The sequence below is a fragment of the Prionailurus bengalensis genome, chromosome B1 (genome assembly GCF_016509475.1).
Source record: "Prionailurus bengalensis isolate Pbe53 chromosome B1, Fcat_Pben_1.1_paternal_pri, whole genome shotgun sequence".
Taxonomy (NCBI): domain Eukaryota; kingdom Metazoa; phylum Chordata; class Mammalia; order Carnivora; family Felidae; genus Prionailurus; species Prionailurus bengalensis.
The window spans coordinates 188,451,137-188,471,547 of NC_057344.1; the positions used below are offsets into that span (position 1 = coordinate 188,451,137).

Here is a 20,411-nt window from a genome sequence, read left to right on the forward strand (position 1 = left end):
GGGACTTCTTGCCATTTCCTTACAAACCCATACTGGTACAGAAATGATAATAACAAGGGGTCCTGTGGTTCAAAGGACTACAGCGTTGAGAGATATTTTTTCTAAAGTTCTTGCCAGCCTTAATACATTACTAGCTTGTGATCTATAATGATTTTTAATTTTCAGAGATAGTATGAGTTATTCCTGTACAAGAATGGCTGAAGTTGTCCATATAGTAAAACATTTCATTTCCTCTGTATTTCTCCTTGGATGAGTGATACTACTTGAGTTTTTTTTTTTTTTTTAAGTTTGTTTATTTACAGAGAGAGAGAGAGAGAGAGAGAGAGAGAGAGAAAGAGAGCGAGCTGGTAAGGGGTAGAGAGAGGGAGAAAGAGAATCCCAAGCAGGCTCCACGCTGCCAACTCAGAGCCCAACTCGGGGCTCGAGCTCATGAACTGTGAGATTATGACCTGAGCTGAAATCTAGAGTCAGATACTTAACTGACTGAGACACCCAGGTACCCCCCACTTGAGATTCTTTTTCTTAAATTCTATACTTTATATAACTTTTTCAACTGCAGTGAACAGAGACTATGTACCAAATTGATGTTAGTGCTTGTGGCAAATTTCAAAATAGACTTGCACATTTATTTCAACTATAGACTGACATAAAGTATGTGAAAATATGCACAGATTCTAAGTTCAAATGACAATTTGTAGCTATGACAATAGTAACATGACTATTAAAAACTTCCATTTTGCCACAGTAAGAAGTATTTAATTTTTTTATGTTTATTTATTTATTTTTGAGAGAGAGAAAGAGAGAGAGAGAGAATCCCAAGCAGGCTGTGTGCTGTTGCTGTCGACCCCACAAACCTTGAGATCATGACCTGAGCTGAAATCGAGATTCAGATGTTTACCTGATTGAGTCACCCAGGTGCCCTAAGAAGTTTTTACTTTTATAAAGAAAAGGGATGATGATGATAATATCTTTGTTACTGGATAATAGTTCTTTATGTAAATTCAAAAGAAATGTAAACAATTTTGCCTACTTAACACAGAGGCTTTTTTTTTTTTTCTTTGCCTTCTAGCTGATTTACAGATTGAAAGCTACTTCATGCTGATGATGAGCTGCCACTTTTTGTAGCCATCAGTGTGGAGATCTGCATTGTTCAATGTCACCTGCCACTTTTTGTAGTCATCAGTGTGGAGATCTGCATTGTTCAATGGAGTAGCCATTCGGCACCTTGGGCTATTTAAACTCAAATTTAAATTAATTAAAATTAAACAAAATGAAAAATTATCTTACCCCACACAGGCTCCATATCACGTGTTAAACACCCACTTGCAGCTGCCATATTGGACAACACAGACCTAGAATATTTCTATCACATAATGTACTAGTAGCAATGGATACTGTTGGGTTTATATGGTTGAATCTCAAAAAATGTTGGTCAGATGAAGTGCTATTCAAACACGACTGCAAGACTGTATGTTATATCATTTATTTCCAATGAGAAAGTTCTAGCCATAGATTTCTGGGAATTGGTCCCTGGGATAAACTCTGCAGGGGCCCCAGACCCAGACAAGAAAAGCCCCGGGTTCTGCATTTTAGAGGCCACCGTTTTAGCTCACCTCCCCAAAGGGAAAAATTCCCCAAGACCAACGGATGTGTTCCCCAAGAGCCTGTGTCCCCTTCCTGATTGTAGACCTTGTCCAAGGTACCCAGAATCCTTCAATTCACTGATCAAAAATTCCCAAGGCTACTTCCAGGTGCTCAGCAGGCTCTCTCCAGAATTGTCCTCCCAAGGGAAGACCAAACAACTGATGTGGGCACTGCTACGCCAAGGGGTGGCTGTTTGAGGGTGTGGACAGAGCTTGGTTGAATGGGCTCCGGTATCCATACACGTGCAGAAAGCCCGCTTGTTTATGAATGGAGCTGGCACAGGAAGCAAAGGGTGTGGAAGTGCGTAGGCCAAGGGCTGGGGGTCTGGCTCTTTCCTACCCGCCATGTTTCAGGGTGGAACTGAAGGCCTCTGAGATCTCTGTACACACACCTGGCCTTGTGGGTTGTTATTAAGGTATGTTTCTCAAGGTAAGAGAATAGATTATATTTAGTTAGCTTGACATATTTCTTGTAAATATTTAAACATAGAGTATTTAAACATAGAGTATGTTAGCCCTTGCAAATATTAGGGTGGGGTTGGCAGCCCCACATCGTAGAGTGATGGATTCAGCTGGGGTTTCTTGACTAGTTTGGTCACTATTGCTCTAACTGGTTACATCTAACTGGTTGCTGTAAGTGGAAAATTTCTTTCAAAAGGCTTTTGGTCAGGCGGGACCCCGATGCATCCTTTCCAGGGTTCACAGCTGGAGTTGCTGAAGGCCAGAAACAGCTTCTGAGAGTCCCCGGACCAGGAGGGGAGCCTGTTTCTTGCTCTGGGGCATTTGGGACAAATGAGGCTACCGTGTGCCAAGAGAAGGCGTGAAATCCCTTGGGGGGGGGCGGGGATGAGGTGGGAACGTATACTCGGTTTGGGGGCCCTTGCCCTTTCCTTTCTTTTTCGGAGGAAATACAGCGCTTCTCGTCTCCCTCGCTCCACGTTCCCGGCCGGGGCTCCTCGGGCGGAATGGGCGGCCTCCAGGGGCGCACAGGGCGGCTTTGTCTGCAGGGCGGCCGAGGGAATCCAGCAAGAGAGTGGCTACCGTGCCTGGAGTTTGGACGAGAACTTTCTTCCGCCCTCTCCACGAGTTACCGGACTCTCGCGGGGCGCTCACAACTGCTGCCCGGAGGCCGAGGCCGGGGGCCGGGCGTGCACCGGGTCGGGGGTCGGGTCCCGGACCAGGGCGGGCGGCGCAGATCCCGGAGCACGCTCTTCCTAACCCGAGCCGCAAGCGGCGGGAGGCGCGAGGAGGAGGTGGAGGGAAGGAGGGGGAGGAGGACGGGAGGAGGGGAAGGGGCGGTGGCGGCGGCCGCGGGCGGGGAGGAGCCGCCGCGGGCAGTGGCCGGGGGAGGCGGCGGCGGCAGCGAGGGAGGAGGAGGAGGCGGCGCTCCGGCCGGGCCAGAGAGCAGCGCTGGGACCCGCGCGGCCGTGACCCCGCGGTTCCCCGGACGCCGAGCGCGGCCGCAGCGGACAAAGGAGCATGTTGGCGCCGAGGAGGGCCCGTCCTCCGGCCGCCATGAGGCTCCGGGCGCCGCCGGGCCCGCGCCGCGCCCCCGCCCGCCCGGGCGCCGGGCCGGCCCGCTAGGCCAGCCCGCCGCCGCTCGGCCCGCAGGCCCCGGCGCGCAGCATGGAGCCGCCCGGGCGCCGGCGGGGCCGCGCGCCGCCGCCGCCGCTGCTGCTGCCGTTCGCGCTGCTCGCGCTGCTGGGAGGCGGCGGCTGCGCCGCGGCGCTGCCCCCCGGCTGCAAGCACGACGGGCGGCCCCGAGGGGCCGGCAGGGCGGCGGGCGCCGCCGAGGGCAAGGTGGTGTGCAGCAGCCTGGAGCTCGCGCAGGTCTTGCCCCCCGACACGCTGCCCAACCGCACGGTCACCCTGTGAGTAGCCCTCGCCTCGGGTCCCCTCCCTGGGGCGCTTTCTCGTTGGGCCGCCTCTCTCTGCGCAACTTTGGAGAGGGGTGCTGCCGGCACCCACGCGCCTTTGTGTGAATGAAGCTGCAGGCAGGGATGGCGGTGGGGGGGTTGGCTTGGCAGGGGCGCGTTTCGGAGAAGGCAAGTGAATCCTCCCCGGAGCCGCTTTCCAGTTCCGCTAGTTTGCAAAGTAAAAGTTTTCGGGTTCCCTGGCGCTCCCCGCGCTGTCCCGGCGCAGCGCTTCTGTGGCTGCGCGGTGCCACGTGAGGATGCAAGTAAACATGCAGTCGGCGAAGTTGTAGATGGCCCATCCTTTGCTTGGGCTTCCAGAAAACACGGTGCTCCGTAGAAGGGCCGGTCCTTCAGCTTTTCTGCACATTAACTTACACTTCCATGCGGTTTGCATGAATAGTTTGCAGAATACCAAAACAACACTAGGACTTTGAACGCCTGTGTGTACAATCCCCTAACCCCCAGACTGTTTCCTTGCCTTTCGCTCCCTTAGTTTTATCACACAGTAAAAGAACACCTTTTGAAATGGAGTTGTTTGTTATTAAGGGCGTGAAATACATTTGAGACGAACCGTGCACCTTCCAGCCCGGGTTTCATGTGTTTGCGCGCTCATACTTAAAAACCCGAGAATTTTGGAATTGAAAACTGGGTTTGTTGAGCCTCCCATGTCGAGGCACTTGATATTTGAGTTGAGTTTCCGACCTGAAAGGAGGAGTTTTTGGTCTCAGGACTCCATTTGTGCTCAGATACACGGTCCCAGTTTTGCAGGCGTGGTTCTGCCCATGCTAGCTGGACAGTTGGAATCTTGACTTGATTTTCTGAACGATGAATTGGCTTGGAAAAGTTCAAGTATTTCTAAGGGATATTTTGTCGAACTGAAACGTGAGCTTCTCTGTCCCGTGTTCCTCTCCGTTCTTTTGGTTCGTTTCCTAAAAAAGAATCAAGGCTACCACTGTAAAAACAGGAAGGCAGGGGGAATAGCATGATTTATGAAAAGCTTGAAGTACGATTTTTAATTTAACCCAAATTAAGCAGGAGGCTAGGGGTAAGAGAAGTATAAACCTCATTACTAAAACCTTTGTTCTTCCATTTCCATTTGTTTGAATTAAGAAAGGCTTAACACAGGGAAAATGTGTTTTTGTCTATGGAGGCATGAAAATGGATAAAATAGTTTTCTTTGACTCGTTTACTGACCGTTTGGTAGTGGCAGCAGCTGTATTTATTTATTTCTTACCCAGATTCTTTGAAGTGGAAATTTTGGGATGGGACCTTTAATTACAGCCTTGAGTCAAGCAGCGAAAACCCCATGTTGGAGATATCCCTTTATAACTTTGCGGAAATAAGTCATCATACATTTGGGTTCTGAATCGGTGGTGCTCCAGCTGATTCAAGTTTAGGTCGAGTTTTTCAGAATGTCAACAGTTTCAGCTGTATTAAGTCAGCTATTTGTAAGTTGTTTTCGTTTTGCAGAAAAAAAAAGATGGTGTCATAGAAAATGACTTTTCAGCACATTATCAGTTAAGCTGTTTCAAAGAATTCTTAGTGCCTTTAAAATGTCATAATTTTTTAAAACGTTTATTTAGTTTTGAGAGAGAGAGCATGAGCCCTAGTGGGGGAGGGGCAGAGAGAGAGGGAGACAGAGGATCCAAAGCGGGCTCCCATGCGTGCAGGAAAGAGCCTGATGTGGGGCTCCAACTCGCAAACTGTGAGATCATGGCCTGAGCTGAAGTCGGACGATTAACCAACTGAGCCACCCAGGCGCCCCTACAATGTCCTATTAATCCAATATTTTTTGCACCTGAAACCTCTTTAGATGAAAATAATAGAATGTAGTGAATGGGGAGAAATTATAATTCACTTAAAAATCAGCTAATGTTGTGGATTACGTTGGTTCAAGTTATATCGGACCAATTCCCTTATTTTGCTAGGGAATACATCAGAGAGTCCTGGAGGGATAAGTGACTTGCCCAAGTTCCATAGTGATTGAGCATCAGGGTCAATGTCCCAGATTCCTGATGTGCAGTTCAGATGCTTTCTTAATTGCCCCCCCCCCCCCCCCAGGCTTTCATCATCTTATTAGTTCAACAGGGGTGTGTGTGTGTGTGTGTGTGTGTGTGTGTGTGTGTGTGTTTTGTTGTTTTTGAGTGTTTCCTAGGTAGTGGCAGCATGTTGAGGTTTAGACTAGGTGTTAATTTCCTCCGGGTGTGGCAAATTACCGCACATTGGGTGGCATAAAACCAACAAATTTCTTTTCTTACAATTCTGGGAGCTGGAAGTTGCAAGTCAAGGAGTCAGTAGAGCTATGTCTTCTCCGGAAGGGTCTTCTGACTTTTCTTGGATTGTGCCACCCCAGTGCCAATCTCTGCCCCTGTCTTCATGTCGCTTCTTTCCGGGGTGTCTCTGTGTTTCACATACTGCCCCTTCTCTTGTAAGGACACCAGTCATTGAATTTAGGGTCCACCCTAAGTCCAGGATGATCTCATCCAAGGATATGGAACTTAATTACATTGCAAAGACCCTCTTTTCAAATAAGATCACTTTCAGGGGTACCAGGGGTTTAGAGCTTTGGACCTCTTTTGAGGGCATACTATTGAACTCACTACAGAATATAAATAAAGCATGGTGTTTCTTTAGGAACACACAGGCAGTAGGAGAGAAATATTCATGAATTCACAACAGTATGGTAAATGCTCTAATCCTGGAGTGTACATATAGCAAAAGGAACCCAGAGGAGGGCAACCAAAGCCCCCTTGGGACATAGTTGGTGGGATCCAGGATCTGAGGATCCTGAGCCAATTCAAGAAGGATGAGATGGATACCTGTGAATGAAAAAGGTGATGAGATGAGGGGGAAGAAATGCGGGGTTGGTCTGTGGTAGACTCCCTACTTCCCACCCCATGCCCATGGGCTTGGAGGGTGCAGTGTTGGCTTGCTATGCGGTGCAGTTTATATTGCTGGATGTCAAGGGCAAGTGTCTACTCCCTGGAGTGGTCCAAGGGGAGCCCGAATGTGCCTGGTCAAGGACAGACCGGCTTTCTGGTTCTGGTTTGAGTTTTAATTCCTTAGGTGTGGCCAACCATTTTCAGCTGCTGCAAGGAAATTTGATGGGGCTTGCAAGGATAGCAAGGATAGGATAGAATTTTTTTCTTTTTTTAAATAATGAAAAATAAGGTAATTTCTGCCTTGGGGAATGAACTAGGCTTCACCATAGCCAAGAGCTCAGACCCTTCTGCTATCTTCGTGAACAACATCTATTTTCATAGCCTTGGTTATGGAGAGGTCCAGCAGAAACCCTGCGCGTGACCACACTTGTTTCATGTGTCGTGTAGTCTTTTGTATTAATGGAGTAAATTGCATTTATTATTTACAGCCAGATTGAATTAAAATTTGACTTTTAATGTTTTTGTTGGAAATATATATTACTATTTTTAAAAAATGTTTGTTTAGTTTTGAGAGACTGCAAGGGGGAGAGGGACGGAGAGAGGAGGACAGAAGATCGTTCTGAAGCTGGCTCTGCATTGACAGGCTGGCAGCTGCAAGCCCGATGTGGGGCTCCAGCTCCCTAACCTGGAGATCATGACCTGACCTAAAAGTTGGATGTTCAACCAACTGAGCCACCCAGGTGCCCTGAAATATAAGTTATTAACTTTATTCCTGTCTTATTTGATATTTTAAGTTTTAAAAATAATGAGGACTTCAGTTATAGAAAGTTTTACAAATTTACCTTGCTTTTCAGATTTTTTTTCCCATAATGCTACATGGAGATTCTAGGTAATTTTTTTTTTTTTTTTAATTTATGATTTGTCATGAATCGTACCTTAGGGACAATGTCTAGATGTTTCTCAGACTTTTTAAAACAATCAGATAATGCAGAAGGTTTGGTTTTTAGTTTACAAAATGTTTGTTTTTTGCTATCAAAGACCTGATTACAGACATCAACCAGTGTGCCCAGCTCAGTGTCAGGGAGACAAAAAGGAATGCTGTATTGTTTTGAAACCTAAACCTGGTTGGAAGAAAGGATTTGCACAAAAGCAGCATTTAGGGAACAATTGCAGACTGTCTGTAATTAAGTAATAAATCCTGTACTGCCAACTGTTTAAATGCTTTAGGAAGTCTGAAAAGATTGGAGATCAGTTGGGGCTGCGGACGCCCTGGGAGATTTTCTGTTTTCCTGGAGAAGTTTGGACTTGAGCAAGGCCTGAGGGAAGGGAAAGATTGGATTTTGTGCGGGCATCGGGGAGTTACTGACAGGGGTGGGGACGGAGTGGTTCTACTGAAGCAGGGAGGTGGTTTTCAGAACCACTGGTCTGTACCAGGTATGTAATACCCAGGTGTGGTGGAGGTCAAGTTAGAGTAGGGGAGCATGTGCAGGTGGGGAGGAGGAGGCGGGGCTGTGGCCCAGGCAGAAGCTCCCTGGAGCAGTGGCGGAGCCTGGTGAAGTGGGGGACGCAGAGGGGGGAGCATGCGGTCGTAGAAGCCAAGGCACGTTCAGGTTTGAAGGAAGGAATGGGTGCCCGTGTTGAGAGATGCTGGGGAATCAGGACCAGGAAGGCCAACGGGCTGAGCACTGGATTGGCCTGCTTGGCGCTTTGGTGCCCTCTGGGGGTCGGAGGCCACGAAGGGAGGTTGGGGCGGCTTCAAGGGAGAAGGGGGTGAGTGAGGATGGTGGTGGTAGCATCTAGACGAGGAAGAATTTCGGTGAAAAGGAAGGTTTCTTAGGAGCAAAGGACCATGAGAGCACATCGGAGTAAGCTGGACAGTAACTTGGGTGTGGGGCACACGGTGGATGGAAGATGAGATGAGCTAAGCGTAGGCACAGGGTTTTGCTGGCAACAGGCACTGTTTGTTCTCGAAGAAGGCGGTGGTGAGGCAGGAGGGCTTTGGGAGTGCAGGTGGGTTGAAGTGGGGGTTCTTTTATGTTCCCATAGACGTGGAGGCAGGGTGAGGGAGGAAGGAGAAACAGGAGGCTGGCCTTTGGAAGCTGGGAGAGCTCTCTCGCTCGCTGGGGATTGTAGAAAAGTTAGCAGAGTGGAGTTGTGTCCTTTTCTGCCTTGTGATCAAATTCGAAGGCACATAGATGACCACAGTTCTTTCTCTAGTCGCATTCAGCCCAGAGGTGTAAATAGTTGGGATTGGCTCGGCTGCTTCTTGCCAGGGCAGTGCCACAGAGTGAGAGAGGCATAGGCTGTGGCCTGAAGTTCTGTGTGTCAAGGGTTAGGTTTTTATCTTTGAATTCGAAGCCATCCAAACCTCTTGTAGCCTTATTTCCCAATACTTGGCACCAATTATATTTTCTTCACATGCATATCAGTTGAGGCACTGTTAATACTGTAGGCACTCGGCTGGGTGCTAGGGGTGTTCAGGGATAACGTAAGACGTGATTCTTTCGTCTAAGGATCAGTGCTATGTGCAAAGTCTGTGCGTAACCCAAGTGTGCCTCTCATTGTCCCCTGACTTGGTTTCCTGTGCATCAAGGGTAAGTCTGTCGCTCTTGCCTGGAAATCCTATTCTGGTAAATGCTGGGTCCTTCACAATCCAGCTCAGCTGCTGTGAGCTTTTTTGTCACCCTTCTGGCTTTGGATCCGTCCCTTCTCTGAAGCAAGGTAGTGCTTAACTAACTGTGCTCCCATATCGCTCTGTGACACTTTATATGACACTTGCTCTCGTAAAGCACGTACCCTTGAAGGGAAGGACTGGGAAACCTGTCTTAATACCGTGCCTGGACTGTGGGGTGCGAATTGTTCTTAATGGGCATGAGTCATACTGGCAAAGATAATACTGTATATGTGGTACGACAAAAGGACAGTGGAGGGATGGAAGAGGGATGTGAATTCAGATTTTCACCCTATTATAGCAAATGAGAACACTTATTTATTTATTTTTAGTTTTTTTTTTAATGTTTTATTTATTTTTGAGGGACAGAGCGTGAGTGGGGGAGGGGCAGAGAGAGAGGGAGACACAGAATCCGAAGCAGGCTCCAGGCTCCCAGCTGTCAGCACAGAGCCCAACGCTGGGCCCAAACCCACGAACTGTGAGATCATGGCCTGAACCAAAGTCAGACGCTTAACCAACGCAGCCACCCAGGGGCCCTGAGAACACTTATTTACTTAGGTCCGCGTTTCATGGCCGTAGGATCCCCAGTTCAAGAAGGGTATGTGAAATTTGTTTACAGTTACATTTGACATAAGTGATCTTATGTGTCTGGTGACTGCACACATAAGGCAGTGTGGTGGCAAGTTGCTCAGAAATAGTGCAGAATTTTGGGCAGACTTAGGCGTTTGGTCCATGAACGCAAACCTTAAGTTTTTTTCCAATAGGATGGGAAGCTTTTACGTGATCCAGACTCTGAATCTTGTTGCTTCTTGCCTGCTTGGAGCGCTCCAGCATCAGGAGTGTGTGAGAGAGGTTGGTGGGTTTGGCAACAAACCAGAAATTAAAATACCAGGAACAAAAGAGCACAGGAATGTTTGGAGATCCTTGTCCCAGTTCATCCACTTTTCCCAGGAGCCTGTAAAGATGGTTTTAAAAAACAGACAAAAACAAAAACAAAAACAAAACACACCAAAAAACAAAACAAAACAACCCCCCCCCCCCAAAAAAAACCCCAGAAGTAAAAGCTCTCGGAAAGTCAGAAAATGACAGTGTGAAGTTTTAGTGTATGTAATCAGTGATTTATTACTATTATTCTTTGCTATTTAGCTGCCTGTCTGAAAGCCATTGTTTTCTGTATTGGCTGCATTGCTGTGGAGGGGTCTTCAATCCAGAAGACACAGCTAATTTATTGTTGGGTGAACATTTTCCTTGTAAATAGGCAAAAATTAGGATACGGAGCTCTTTTACATTTTAGTAGCTTGTTAAGTCAGTTTTTGCAAAGGTAGGGAAGCTATAGATGCAGGCTTGCTCAATGAGTTTTTAATTGTTGCCAGACTAAATTTATTTTAAAACTTAATGTAATTTCCATGCTTTGTGGTTTAGCTTGCATTAATGTTCCTGTGCAATTTTAGTCTGAGGAGAGAGTTTTAGAGAAAGTAAGCATCTTCTCCCAAGGTTTTTTTTTTTTTTTTTTTTCTTTTCATGACTAAACTTTTCAGAAATTTCTGGTAGGGGAATATCCTGCGTGTTGGTGTGGGGTGAACAGAGATGGAGTGGGCATCTCACAGAAGGCCACTTTTCAGTAGCATGCTGAGTACATGGCAGATATTGGGCTGTTCACCCAGGGAAGCATTTCTTGTCCTCAGTTCCCTCCTGCTCAGGGTCTGAAGGGAACAAAAGGAAAGTTTAGGGATTGGTGTAAGAAGTCTGCAGAACAACCCCTCCCCCCAGTGCTCTGGTCTTCTTTTTCCTTTCTGTAAGTTGCAAGCCCAGGCTTAAATCTGTGCATTTCCCCATACAGCGGGGTCTGTCCAAAGACCCAAATCTACTTTTGATGTTTACTGTTCTGTACTGGCATTTTTTTTTTAAGTTGATTCTAGTATCCAACTTTAATAAATTTACCACATATTCTTTCTTTTTTTTGAACATGTTTGTTTATTTTGAGAGAGAGAGAGAGAGTGAGAGAGAGAGCGAGCGAGCACAAGTAGGGAGAGGGACAGAGAGGGGGAGAGAATCTTAAGCAGGCTCCATGCTGAGCACGGAGCCTAATGTGGGGCTCAATCCCACAACCCTGGGATCATGACCTGAGCCGTAATCAAGAGTTGGATGCTCTATTGACTAGCCACCCAGGTGCCTCTTGACCACATTTTCTTATGGCAGTGAATATTTGGGTTTCATTATTCATTTCGTTGGTTTAAAAAATACAAAGAAAACTATGTAAATTGTATATAGGAAGAAATTATGTTCCCTAGTGAACTGTAATCTTATAAATCTTTAATAAAAGGGAAGGTTAAAAAAAAGTTCCTTGAGATCAAAACTGGGAAAGAAAAGGAAAAACAGTCTTTCAGATGACATGATCTTGTTTTGAAGAGACCTAAAATGGGATTTGATATTTGCAGAAGTAATGTATTTTTTTTAATTGATGTATAGTTTCTATACAATGTTATCAGTTTCAGGTGTACAACATAGTGATTAGACAATTCTATACATTACACAGTCACCATCTGTCACCATTCAAACTTATTACAATATTATTGATTATATTCCCTATGCTGTACTTTTTACCCATGTAACATTTTATACCCGGAAGTATGTACTTCTGAATCCTTCTCACCTGTTCTGCCCCTCCTTCCTTTGGCAACCACTAGTTCTCTGTATTTATGAGTTTGTTTCTGTGTTTTGTTCATTTCTTTCTTTAGATACCACATAGAAGTGAAATCATATAGTATTTGTCTTTCTCTGTCTTATCCCCCTTAGCATAATACCCTCTAGATCCATCCATGTTGTTGCAAATGGCAAAATGTTATTCTTTCTATGGCTGGGTAATACTTTATGGTTTATACCACATCTTCTTTATCCATTCATTTGTTGGTGGACGCTTAAGTTGTTTCCATGTCTTGGCTATTGTAAATAATGCTACAGTAAATATAGAGGTACATATATCTTTTTGAATTAGTGTTTTTGTTTTCTTTGGGTAGATACCCAGCAGTGGAATTACTGGATCATATGGAATTTCTAGTTTTAATTTTTTGAGGAGCCTCCTAGTGCTTTCCATAGTGGCTGCACCAGTTTACATTCCTACCAATAGTGGAAAAGGATTCTCTTTTCTCCCCTTCCTTGCCAGCACTCACTGTTTCTTGTCTTTTGATACTAGCCATTCTGACAGGTGTGAGGTGACATCTCATCGTGGTTTTGACTGCATTTCTTTGAGGACTAGTGATGTGGAGCATCTTCTTGTGTGTTGGTCTGTTCAGGTTCTCTGTCCATTTTTAATCAAATTATTAGGTTTTTTTGTTTTTGTTTTTGGTATTGAGTTGTGTGAGTTCGTTATACATTTTGGATATTAACCCCTTATTGGATATATAATTGGCAAATATTCCTCTCATTCATTAGGTTACCTTTTCACTTTGTAGATGGTCTCCTTTGCTGTACAAAAGCTTTTTAATTTGATGTAGTCCCAATGGTTTATTTTTGCTTTTAAATTTTTTTTTTTTAACGTTTTTATTTATTTTTGGGACAGAGAGAGACAGAGCATGAACGGGGGAGGGGCAGAGAGAGAGGGAGACACAGAATCGGAAACAGGCTCCAGGCTCTGAGCCATCAGCCCAGAGCCTGACGCGGGGCTCGAACTCACGGGCCGCGAGATCGTGACCTGGCTGAAGTCGGAGGCTTAACCGACTGCGCCACCCAGGAGCCCCTATTTTTGCTTTTATTTCCCTTGCCTGAAGAGACATATCCAGAAAGACATTACTAAGGCCATTGTCCAAGAGATTATGGCCCATGGTTTCTTTTAGGAATTTTATGCTTTCAGGTCTTACATTTAGATCTTTAATCCATTTTGAGTTAATTTTGCATTTGGTGTAAGAAAGTGGCCCAGTTTAATTCTTTCACATGTATCTGTCCAGTTTCCTCAACATTTATTGAAAAGTCTTCTCCCCATTGTATATTTTTGCCCCCTTTGTTGTAGATCAATTGAGCATATAAACATGGGTTTATTTCTGAGTTCTCTTTTCTGTTCCATTGATCTATGTGTATTTTTGTGTTAGTATCCTACTGTTTTTATTACCATAGCTTTGTAGTATACTTTTTCTAAAAAACATTCTAGTGTAATTAAAATATAGTATTATATTAGTTTCAGGTGTTCAGTATAGTGAATCAACAATTCTGCACATTACTAAGGGCTCATCACGGTAAGTGTAGTTTTAAAATCGTTTTAAGGGGCGCCTGGGTGGCTCTGTCGGTTGAGTGCCGACTTCGGCTCAGGTCATGATCTCGCGGTCCCTGAGTTCAAGCCCCGCGTCAGGCTCTGTGCTGACCGCTCAGAGCCTGGAGCCTGTTTCAGATTCTGTGTCTCCCTCTCTCTGACCCTCCCCCATTCATGCTCTGTCTCTCTCTGTCTCAAAAATAAACATAAAAAAAATCGTTTTAAAATCGTTTTAAAATCATTCTCAATCTGGTATGTGATTGCCTACATCTTTGTCCTTTTTTTTCTCAAGATGCTTTGGTTATCTGGGGTATTTTATGGTTTTGTACAAATTTTATGATTATTCTAGTTGTGTGAAAAATACTATTGGTATATATATATATTTTTTACGTCTGTTTATTTTGAGAGACACAGAGACAGCATGAGTGGGGAAGGGGCAGGGAGAGAGGGAGAGAGAGAATCCCAAACAGGTTCCATGCTGCTGGCACAGAGCCTGATGCGGGGCTGGAATTCATGAAGCCATGAGATCAGGACCTGAGCTGAAACCAAGAGTCAGATGCTTAACTGACTGAACCACCCTGGTGCCCCCTGTTGGTATTTTGATAGGGATTGCTTTGAAACTGTAGATTGCTTTGGACTGTATGAACATCTAACAATATTAATTCTTCCAATCTGTGAATGTGGAATTATCTTCCCATTTGTGTCCTCTTCATCGATGTCTTACAGTTTTCAGATTACAGAAGTTTTATCCCCTTGGTTAAATTTATTCTTTGGAATTCTTTTTGCTGCAGTTGTAAAAAGGATTTCTTTATTTCTCTTCTCTGTTACTTCATCATTAGTGTATAGAAATGTAACAGATACCTGTATGATAATTTTGTATTCTGCAACTTTACTGAATTTATTAGTTCCAGTTTACTATTGGTAAAGTCTTTGGGACTTTTTCTATATAATATGTCATCTGCAAATAATGACAGTTTTATTTTTTCCCTACCAATTTGGATGCCTTTTATGTCTTATCTGATTTCTGTGGATAAGACTTCCAGCATTATGTTGAATAAAATTGTAAGAGTCACCTCAGTGTCTTGTTCCTGATTTTAGAGGCAAAGCTTTCTGTTCATCATTGTGGGTTTGTCATTATATTAATATTTATTATATAGCTGTATTATATATACACACACACACACCCCTATGTATAAATAAAATAGGGCTGTGGGCCTCTATTATATTGAGGGATGTTCCCTGTAAACCCACTTTATTAAGAGTTTTTATCATGAATGGATATTGTACTTTGTCAAATGCTTTTTCTGCATCCACTGAGATGTTTTGATTTTTGTCATTCATTTTGTTAATGTGTATCATGTTGATCTTGTGGATATTGAACCATCCTTGCATTCCTGGAATATATCCCACCGGATTGTGGTGAATGATCCTTTTAATGTATTGTTGAATTCAGTTTGCTGGTATTTTGTTGATTTTTGCACATATGTTCATCAAGAATTTTGGCCTGTACTTTACTTTTCTTTTCTCTTTTTTGTAATGTCTTTCTTTGGTTTTGGTACCAGGATAATGCTGAACTTGAAGAATGCATTTGGAAGCTTTCCTTACTCTTCTAATTTTAGGAATAGTGTGGGAAGGATAGTTGTTAACTCTTTAAATGTTTGGTAGCATTCACCTGTGAAGCTGTTTGATCCTGAATGTTTATTGGGAGTTTTTTTAATTATATATTCAATTTTGTTACTAGTACTCTGTTTAGATTTTCTGTATTTTTCGGACTCCGTGTTAGAAGATTGTATGTTTCTAGGAATTTATCCATTTCTCCTAGGTTGTCCAGTTTGGCATTTAATGTTTTTGTAGTCATCTCTTACAGTTCTTTATATTTCTATGATGTCAGTTGTTACTTCTCTTTGATATCTGATTTTATTATTTATGTCCTCTTTTTTTCTTGACGAGTCTTGCTAAAGGTTTATCAATTTTATCTTTTCACAGAACTAGGATTTTGGTTTCATTGATCTTTTCTATTGTTGCTTTTGGAATCCTTTATTTCTGGTCTGGTCTTTATTACTTCCTTTCTTCTAACTTTGGGCTTCTTTTTTTTTCCCTCTCTAGTTCCTTTAGGTGCAAGTTTGGATTTATTTGAGATTTTTTCCTGTTTCTTGAGGTGGACCTGTATCCCTGTAAGCTCCCCTATTAGACTGCTTTTGCTATGTCCCGAAGATTTCGGTGGATCATTGTGTTGCCGCCTTCATTTGTCTCCAACTCTTCTTGGATTTCGTCTTTGATTTCTTTGACGCATTGGTTATTTAATAGCATGTGGTTTAGTTCTAGTGGCATTTCTGATGATTCCCATCCTGTTTTTAAAAATGGCTTGCTTTTGCATTCATTCAACAAAGTTATTCACTGCCTACTCTGTTTGTTGTAGACTTAGGTGGGTTTCTGTGACTCTTTATCTCTGGGCATGACTTTTTCTTTGGCCATCAGACCAGTTTTATCCTAGTCCTGTATGCTTGTATCCCTTTCTGGAACTCCATTTCTTGCCCTTAAGCTGTCCAGTATCTCTCCTACCAGACTTGACCACTGGCTCTTTGTGATGTGATTTAACTTGCATCTCCCTCCATTGCTGTGCTCTGCTAAGAGAGCTAGAGATGGCAGGGGTGGAAGGCGGGAGTGGGGGGTAACAGGTGGATTTGTAGGAATTTTTACAGGCATTTCTAAGGGAAATTTGTAAGACTGGCTTAGGAAAACCTTGTGAGAGGGGCTCATAGAACTTTTTGTTCAGTGACCACCATTGTTTTCCCTCACGTCCACCTGCCAGGCGCAAAACCTTTCCAAACCTAGTGTGTCTCAGATCTCTTGTGGTACATAATCACTTCCATTATTTATAGCGATTCTTTCCAAGAACTTTCATGCCATGACCTGTATAGGTAGCGATGATGTTTGTGTGAATGATGCCCCAGGCTCTGCATCCCAGCCCCAGGGGTTGAGGGGAGCAGTTCTCTCAGCTTTCCTGCGATCTGGTCGGTGGATTTTTTTGTTGAGGTTTTTCAACCTTGCATTGAGTCACCTGGGAGCATTACAAGTTCAGATGCCTGGGCCACAGACCTCTGCTCTGATTGAATTGTTCCAGAATGAGGCCTAGATGTTGGTATTTTTCACACCTCTGCAGGCAAGTCTGATGTCACCTGGGTTGAGAACTTGTTGTCTAGTAGCCTAGCGACCTGAGGGTTAACCATCTTGACCAGCTGTCATCCACTGCCACAAAAGTAGAGAAAAGAATAGAGGGACACATTGGGGACAGCTGCCTCACGTGGGAGGGAGGGAGTGTTTTAAGTGGAGCAAAGATGGATGAAAATGAGGAGACATTTAGGTAGCTGAGAGCTTTAGGGGGCCTTATTCACAGGAGACAAGACAAGTGACCATTTGTAAGGTAGGGAGTGATGTGCTGCAGTTGGATTTAATGTCAGGTCGTGGGTTAAGGACAGTTAGGTTGTAGCAGTATGTTGTGGCACCAAGTGAGCCGAAAGGGCCTAACAGCAGTGAGCGTTTGTCCAAACCAGTATTTAAGGGCCTGGTACTCTGGTGGAGCCCCCTGCCTGAGTGTACCTTAAACCCATTATTTTAGATTTAAAGTAGAGATTTAAATCTGGTCGTAATGCATTATTAACATAAAATGATGGAGGAATGAGGAGAGGCCCAGTTTCCCAGGTATATACCTGCTCTGGGAATTTTGGTGGGAGGGAGGTGTTACTAGTTAACAACAACAACAAAAGTCTTATTTTACTTTGCATTGTGATTATTAGTGAAGTTTAATATAATCTGACATGTTGGGGTGCCAGGGTGGCTTAGTCAGTTAAGTATCCGACTTGGGCTCAGATCATGATCTTGTGGTGTGTGAGTTCGAGCCCCATGTCAGGTCCTGTGCTGACAGTTCGGAGCCTGGAGCCTGCTTCAGGTATTGTGTCTCTTGCACTCTCCCCCTCCCTCCCTCTCTCCCCCCCCCCTCTCTCCCCCTCTCTCCCTCTCTGTCTCTCTCTCAAAAATAAATAAACATTAAAAAAAATTATAAATCTGATGTGTTTACGAAACTCATTTGTGTTCAACCACCTTCTCTGTACACTTTTATTTTCTAATACCATTTTCCCCACTTGATACCCTTGAGATTTTTAGAGACCTTCTAATCATCTGATAACATTTTAAGTTAAAAAAAATTTTTTTAAGTTTATTTTGAGGGGGAGAGAGAACATGTGTGTGCATGTGGGGGAGGGGCAACGAGGAGAGACAGAATCCCCGGCAGGCTCTGTGCCATCAGTGATCAGCGCACAGCCCCTTGCGGGACTCCATCTCACAAACCGTGTGATGGATCATGACCTGAGCCGAAATCAAGAATTGGACGCTTAACCGACTGAGCCACCCAGGCTGCCCTCATCTGATAACATTTTAAAAATTATTTTCTTGCCGATTGGGTGGGACAATGGAGGCTGGACGATGGGCATCCTTGTCATATTCTTGACTTTATAAGTGACAGGCATGTTAGGCAGACCAGGACAAGAGATTTTCTGTATCCTAGGCTGTGAGCCTGAACCGGCTCTTATAGGAGGCACTTGGTAGTTGCTTTTAGCTCTTTATCAATTCAGATGACTGACCTTCCTGTTCTTAGTTTAAATAAAATATATACATCTTTTGACCCCCCCCCCCCTTTCTCCGCCACCCCGATATTTTGCCTTAAGTTTAAATTACATAGTGTTTGAATTGGGCATATTTGAAATCTTTTTTTTTTTTTTTTTTTTTTGGTTGGTTGGTCCAACCTGCCCCTGTGGGAGTGGGGCAGGTCTACAGAATTCTATATTCTATACAAAGAAAGCTAAATTATCCAGACCCTTAGAATCTTAGAGTTCTTGCTCAACCTTTTTAGATGACAGTGCCATGAGCATAAAGGAAATCTTTTGGCATAATTGCTAGCTCTACGTGAAAAAGCGCTGCTTCCTCCCTATTTAAGAATGGTCTTTGCAGTCGAGATGTCCCTGTAAAAGAGGAATAAGCACGCTGCCTACTGAGGCTGGGGGGAAGTAGAGGAGCCCTGGCGTAATCGAAGCTCCCCAAGCCCCCTGCCTCCCACTTCCCACATCCCTAGTACAGGGAATAATGCACAGGCTGTGATTGTGAATTAAATTCACTCCCCATATGAGGACATTTCGGAATTACAATACCTAGTTCCGAATATGTGACCTGGCCTCATAGAAGGTCTAGAAGGTCTGTTCTTTTGAGGTCACAGACCCTTGTTTTGCTCCTTGCTTCAATTGTAGCACCTGGAGTACGGACTTGTATTGCACATGCACTTCTGTGATGGCCTCTTAGTGTGGGCTGGACCAACAGGGCGTTGTAGATTGTGTTTGGGACGGCCCTCAGTCTAAACCCTCCTTAAATTTAATCGAAGGGAACTTAGAGTGGCCTCAGAGGTGTAAGTGTGATAGAGATTCTTTAATGCAACTGTTAAAGTTTTTTTTTTTTTTTAAGTCTGTTTGAATCTAAGTCTAATTAAATTGATTCATTTCCCATCAAGATAAGACTTAAAAGCATCCTTTGTTTTATTGTGCAATGCTTCCCAGCTTTTTTCTCACGAAGAGGCAAAGAGAAATTGACGAGTGTTGTATTCATCTCCAGGACCATGTTTAAGACAGATGTGCTTTCTATTAGATTAATCTTTTTTTTTTTTTTTTAACCTGCCTTTTTTTTCTTTTTAAACAAGACCAAGCATAAACTCTCCCTTAATGCCCAAGACTCGACTAGAATTCTAAAGTCATTACAGTACTGTGGGCCTGCAGTTCACCTTCACAATGCCAGGCTGCTCCTTCGTTCCTTGTGACTGGGTCCCGCCTCTCGTTTGCTTGCATTAAGGCAGGCATCATACTGTGTGGAACTATTTATAATCCTCACTGTCTTACCAAATTGTGAACTCTTGATGGTGATACTTATCTCTGTATCTTCTTTTTTTTTTTTTTTATGAAATTTATTGACAAATTGGTTTCCATACAACACCCAGTGCTCATCCCAAAAGGTGCCCTCCTCAATACCCATCACCCACCCTCTCCTCCCTCCCACCCCCCATCAACCCTCAGTTTGTTCTCAGTTTTTAACAGTCTCTTATGCTTTGGCTCTCTCCCATTCTAACCTCTTTTTTTTTTTTTTTTTTTCCTTTATCTCTGTATCTTCAATGTCTCCCCCGTAAGCGCTCAGTAAATCTTTGTATAAAGAACTCTCATTTCCCCCCACTGGTTTTTAAATTAAGTTTTAAAAATGTTTCTATTTTTGAGAGAGAGAGTGTGGGGGAGAGACAGAGGGGGGGGATACAGAGGATCTGACGTAGGTTCTGTGCTGACACCAGAGAGCCCGATATGGAGTTCGAACTCCTGAACAATGAGATCATGGTGGAAGTCAGAGGCTTAACTGACTGAGTCCCCTGGGCGCCCCTTCCCCAGTATTTTTTTTTTTTTTTCCTTAAGTAGGACTGGGAACAGAATGTTGCATCATCCTTAAGAGGGATGAATCTATCATGGATAAGCTTCAGGTTCTTGAAAGCAGAATGCCCAACCTACAAGATTAGGGCTTAGACTCCCACTCTTCATTTGCTAGTGAAAAATGTCTTCCCAGATTAGTTTGTCCGCTTCCCTTCTTGATCCCACTCCCCACTACCTCTTGAGAAGCCCATCACTTACCTTTCCTGTGTTTTGAGTTTGTCTCCTACTTTGTGACGTTTCTCCTAGGCATACACCACCATGTCCTTTTCTCCTCTCCCCAAACACCCCCTTGTAGCACCATGTTGGAGGGGTCACTCTCTTCCTTCACAATACAGCTTCTCGAAAAGGGGCTTGAATCCCTTGTCTTCATCTCCTTACTCTTCATTTCAGTTTCAACCCATTACTGTCTCGTGTCTGTACGGAGCCCAGCCTGAGTCCGTCTAGATGTAGACATTTTCCATTCACCACCATGTGTGTTGACTTCTGGTTCTTTGATGGCCACCACCTGTTATCAGGCTCACCTAATGATTGGATCTTGGCAGTT

The 20,411-nt window shown here is 44.1% G+C and overlaps 1 protein-coding gene across 1 annotated transcript in view; it reads left to right on the plus strand.

Moving 5' to 3' along the window:
• The first annotated feature begins 3,269 nt into the window (after positions 1 to 3,269).
• ADGRA3 (adhesion G protein-coupled receptor A3) overlaps positions 3,270 to 20,411 on the plus strand; it is a 136,309-nt gene continuing 119,167 nt past the window's right edge. The window contains exon 1 of the mRNA XM_043572874.1: positions 3,270 to 3,514. Coding sequence (XP_043428809.1) covers positions 3,270 to 3,514 — 245 coding nt within the window. The remainder of the gene's footprint in view (positions 3,515 to 20,411) is intronic.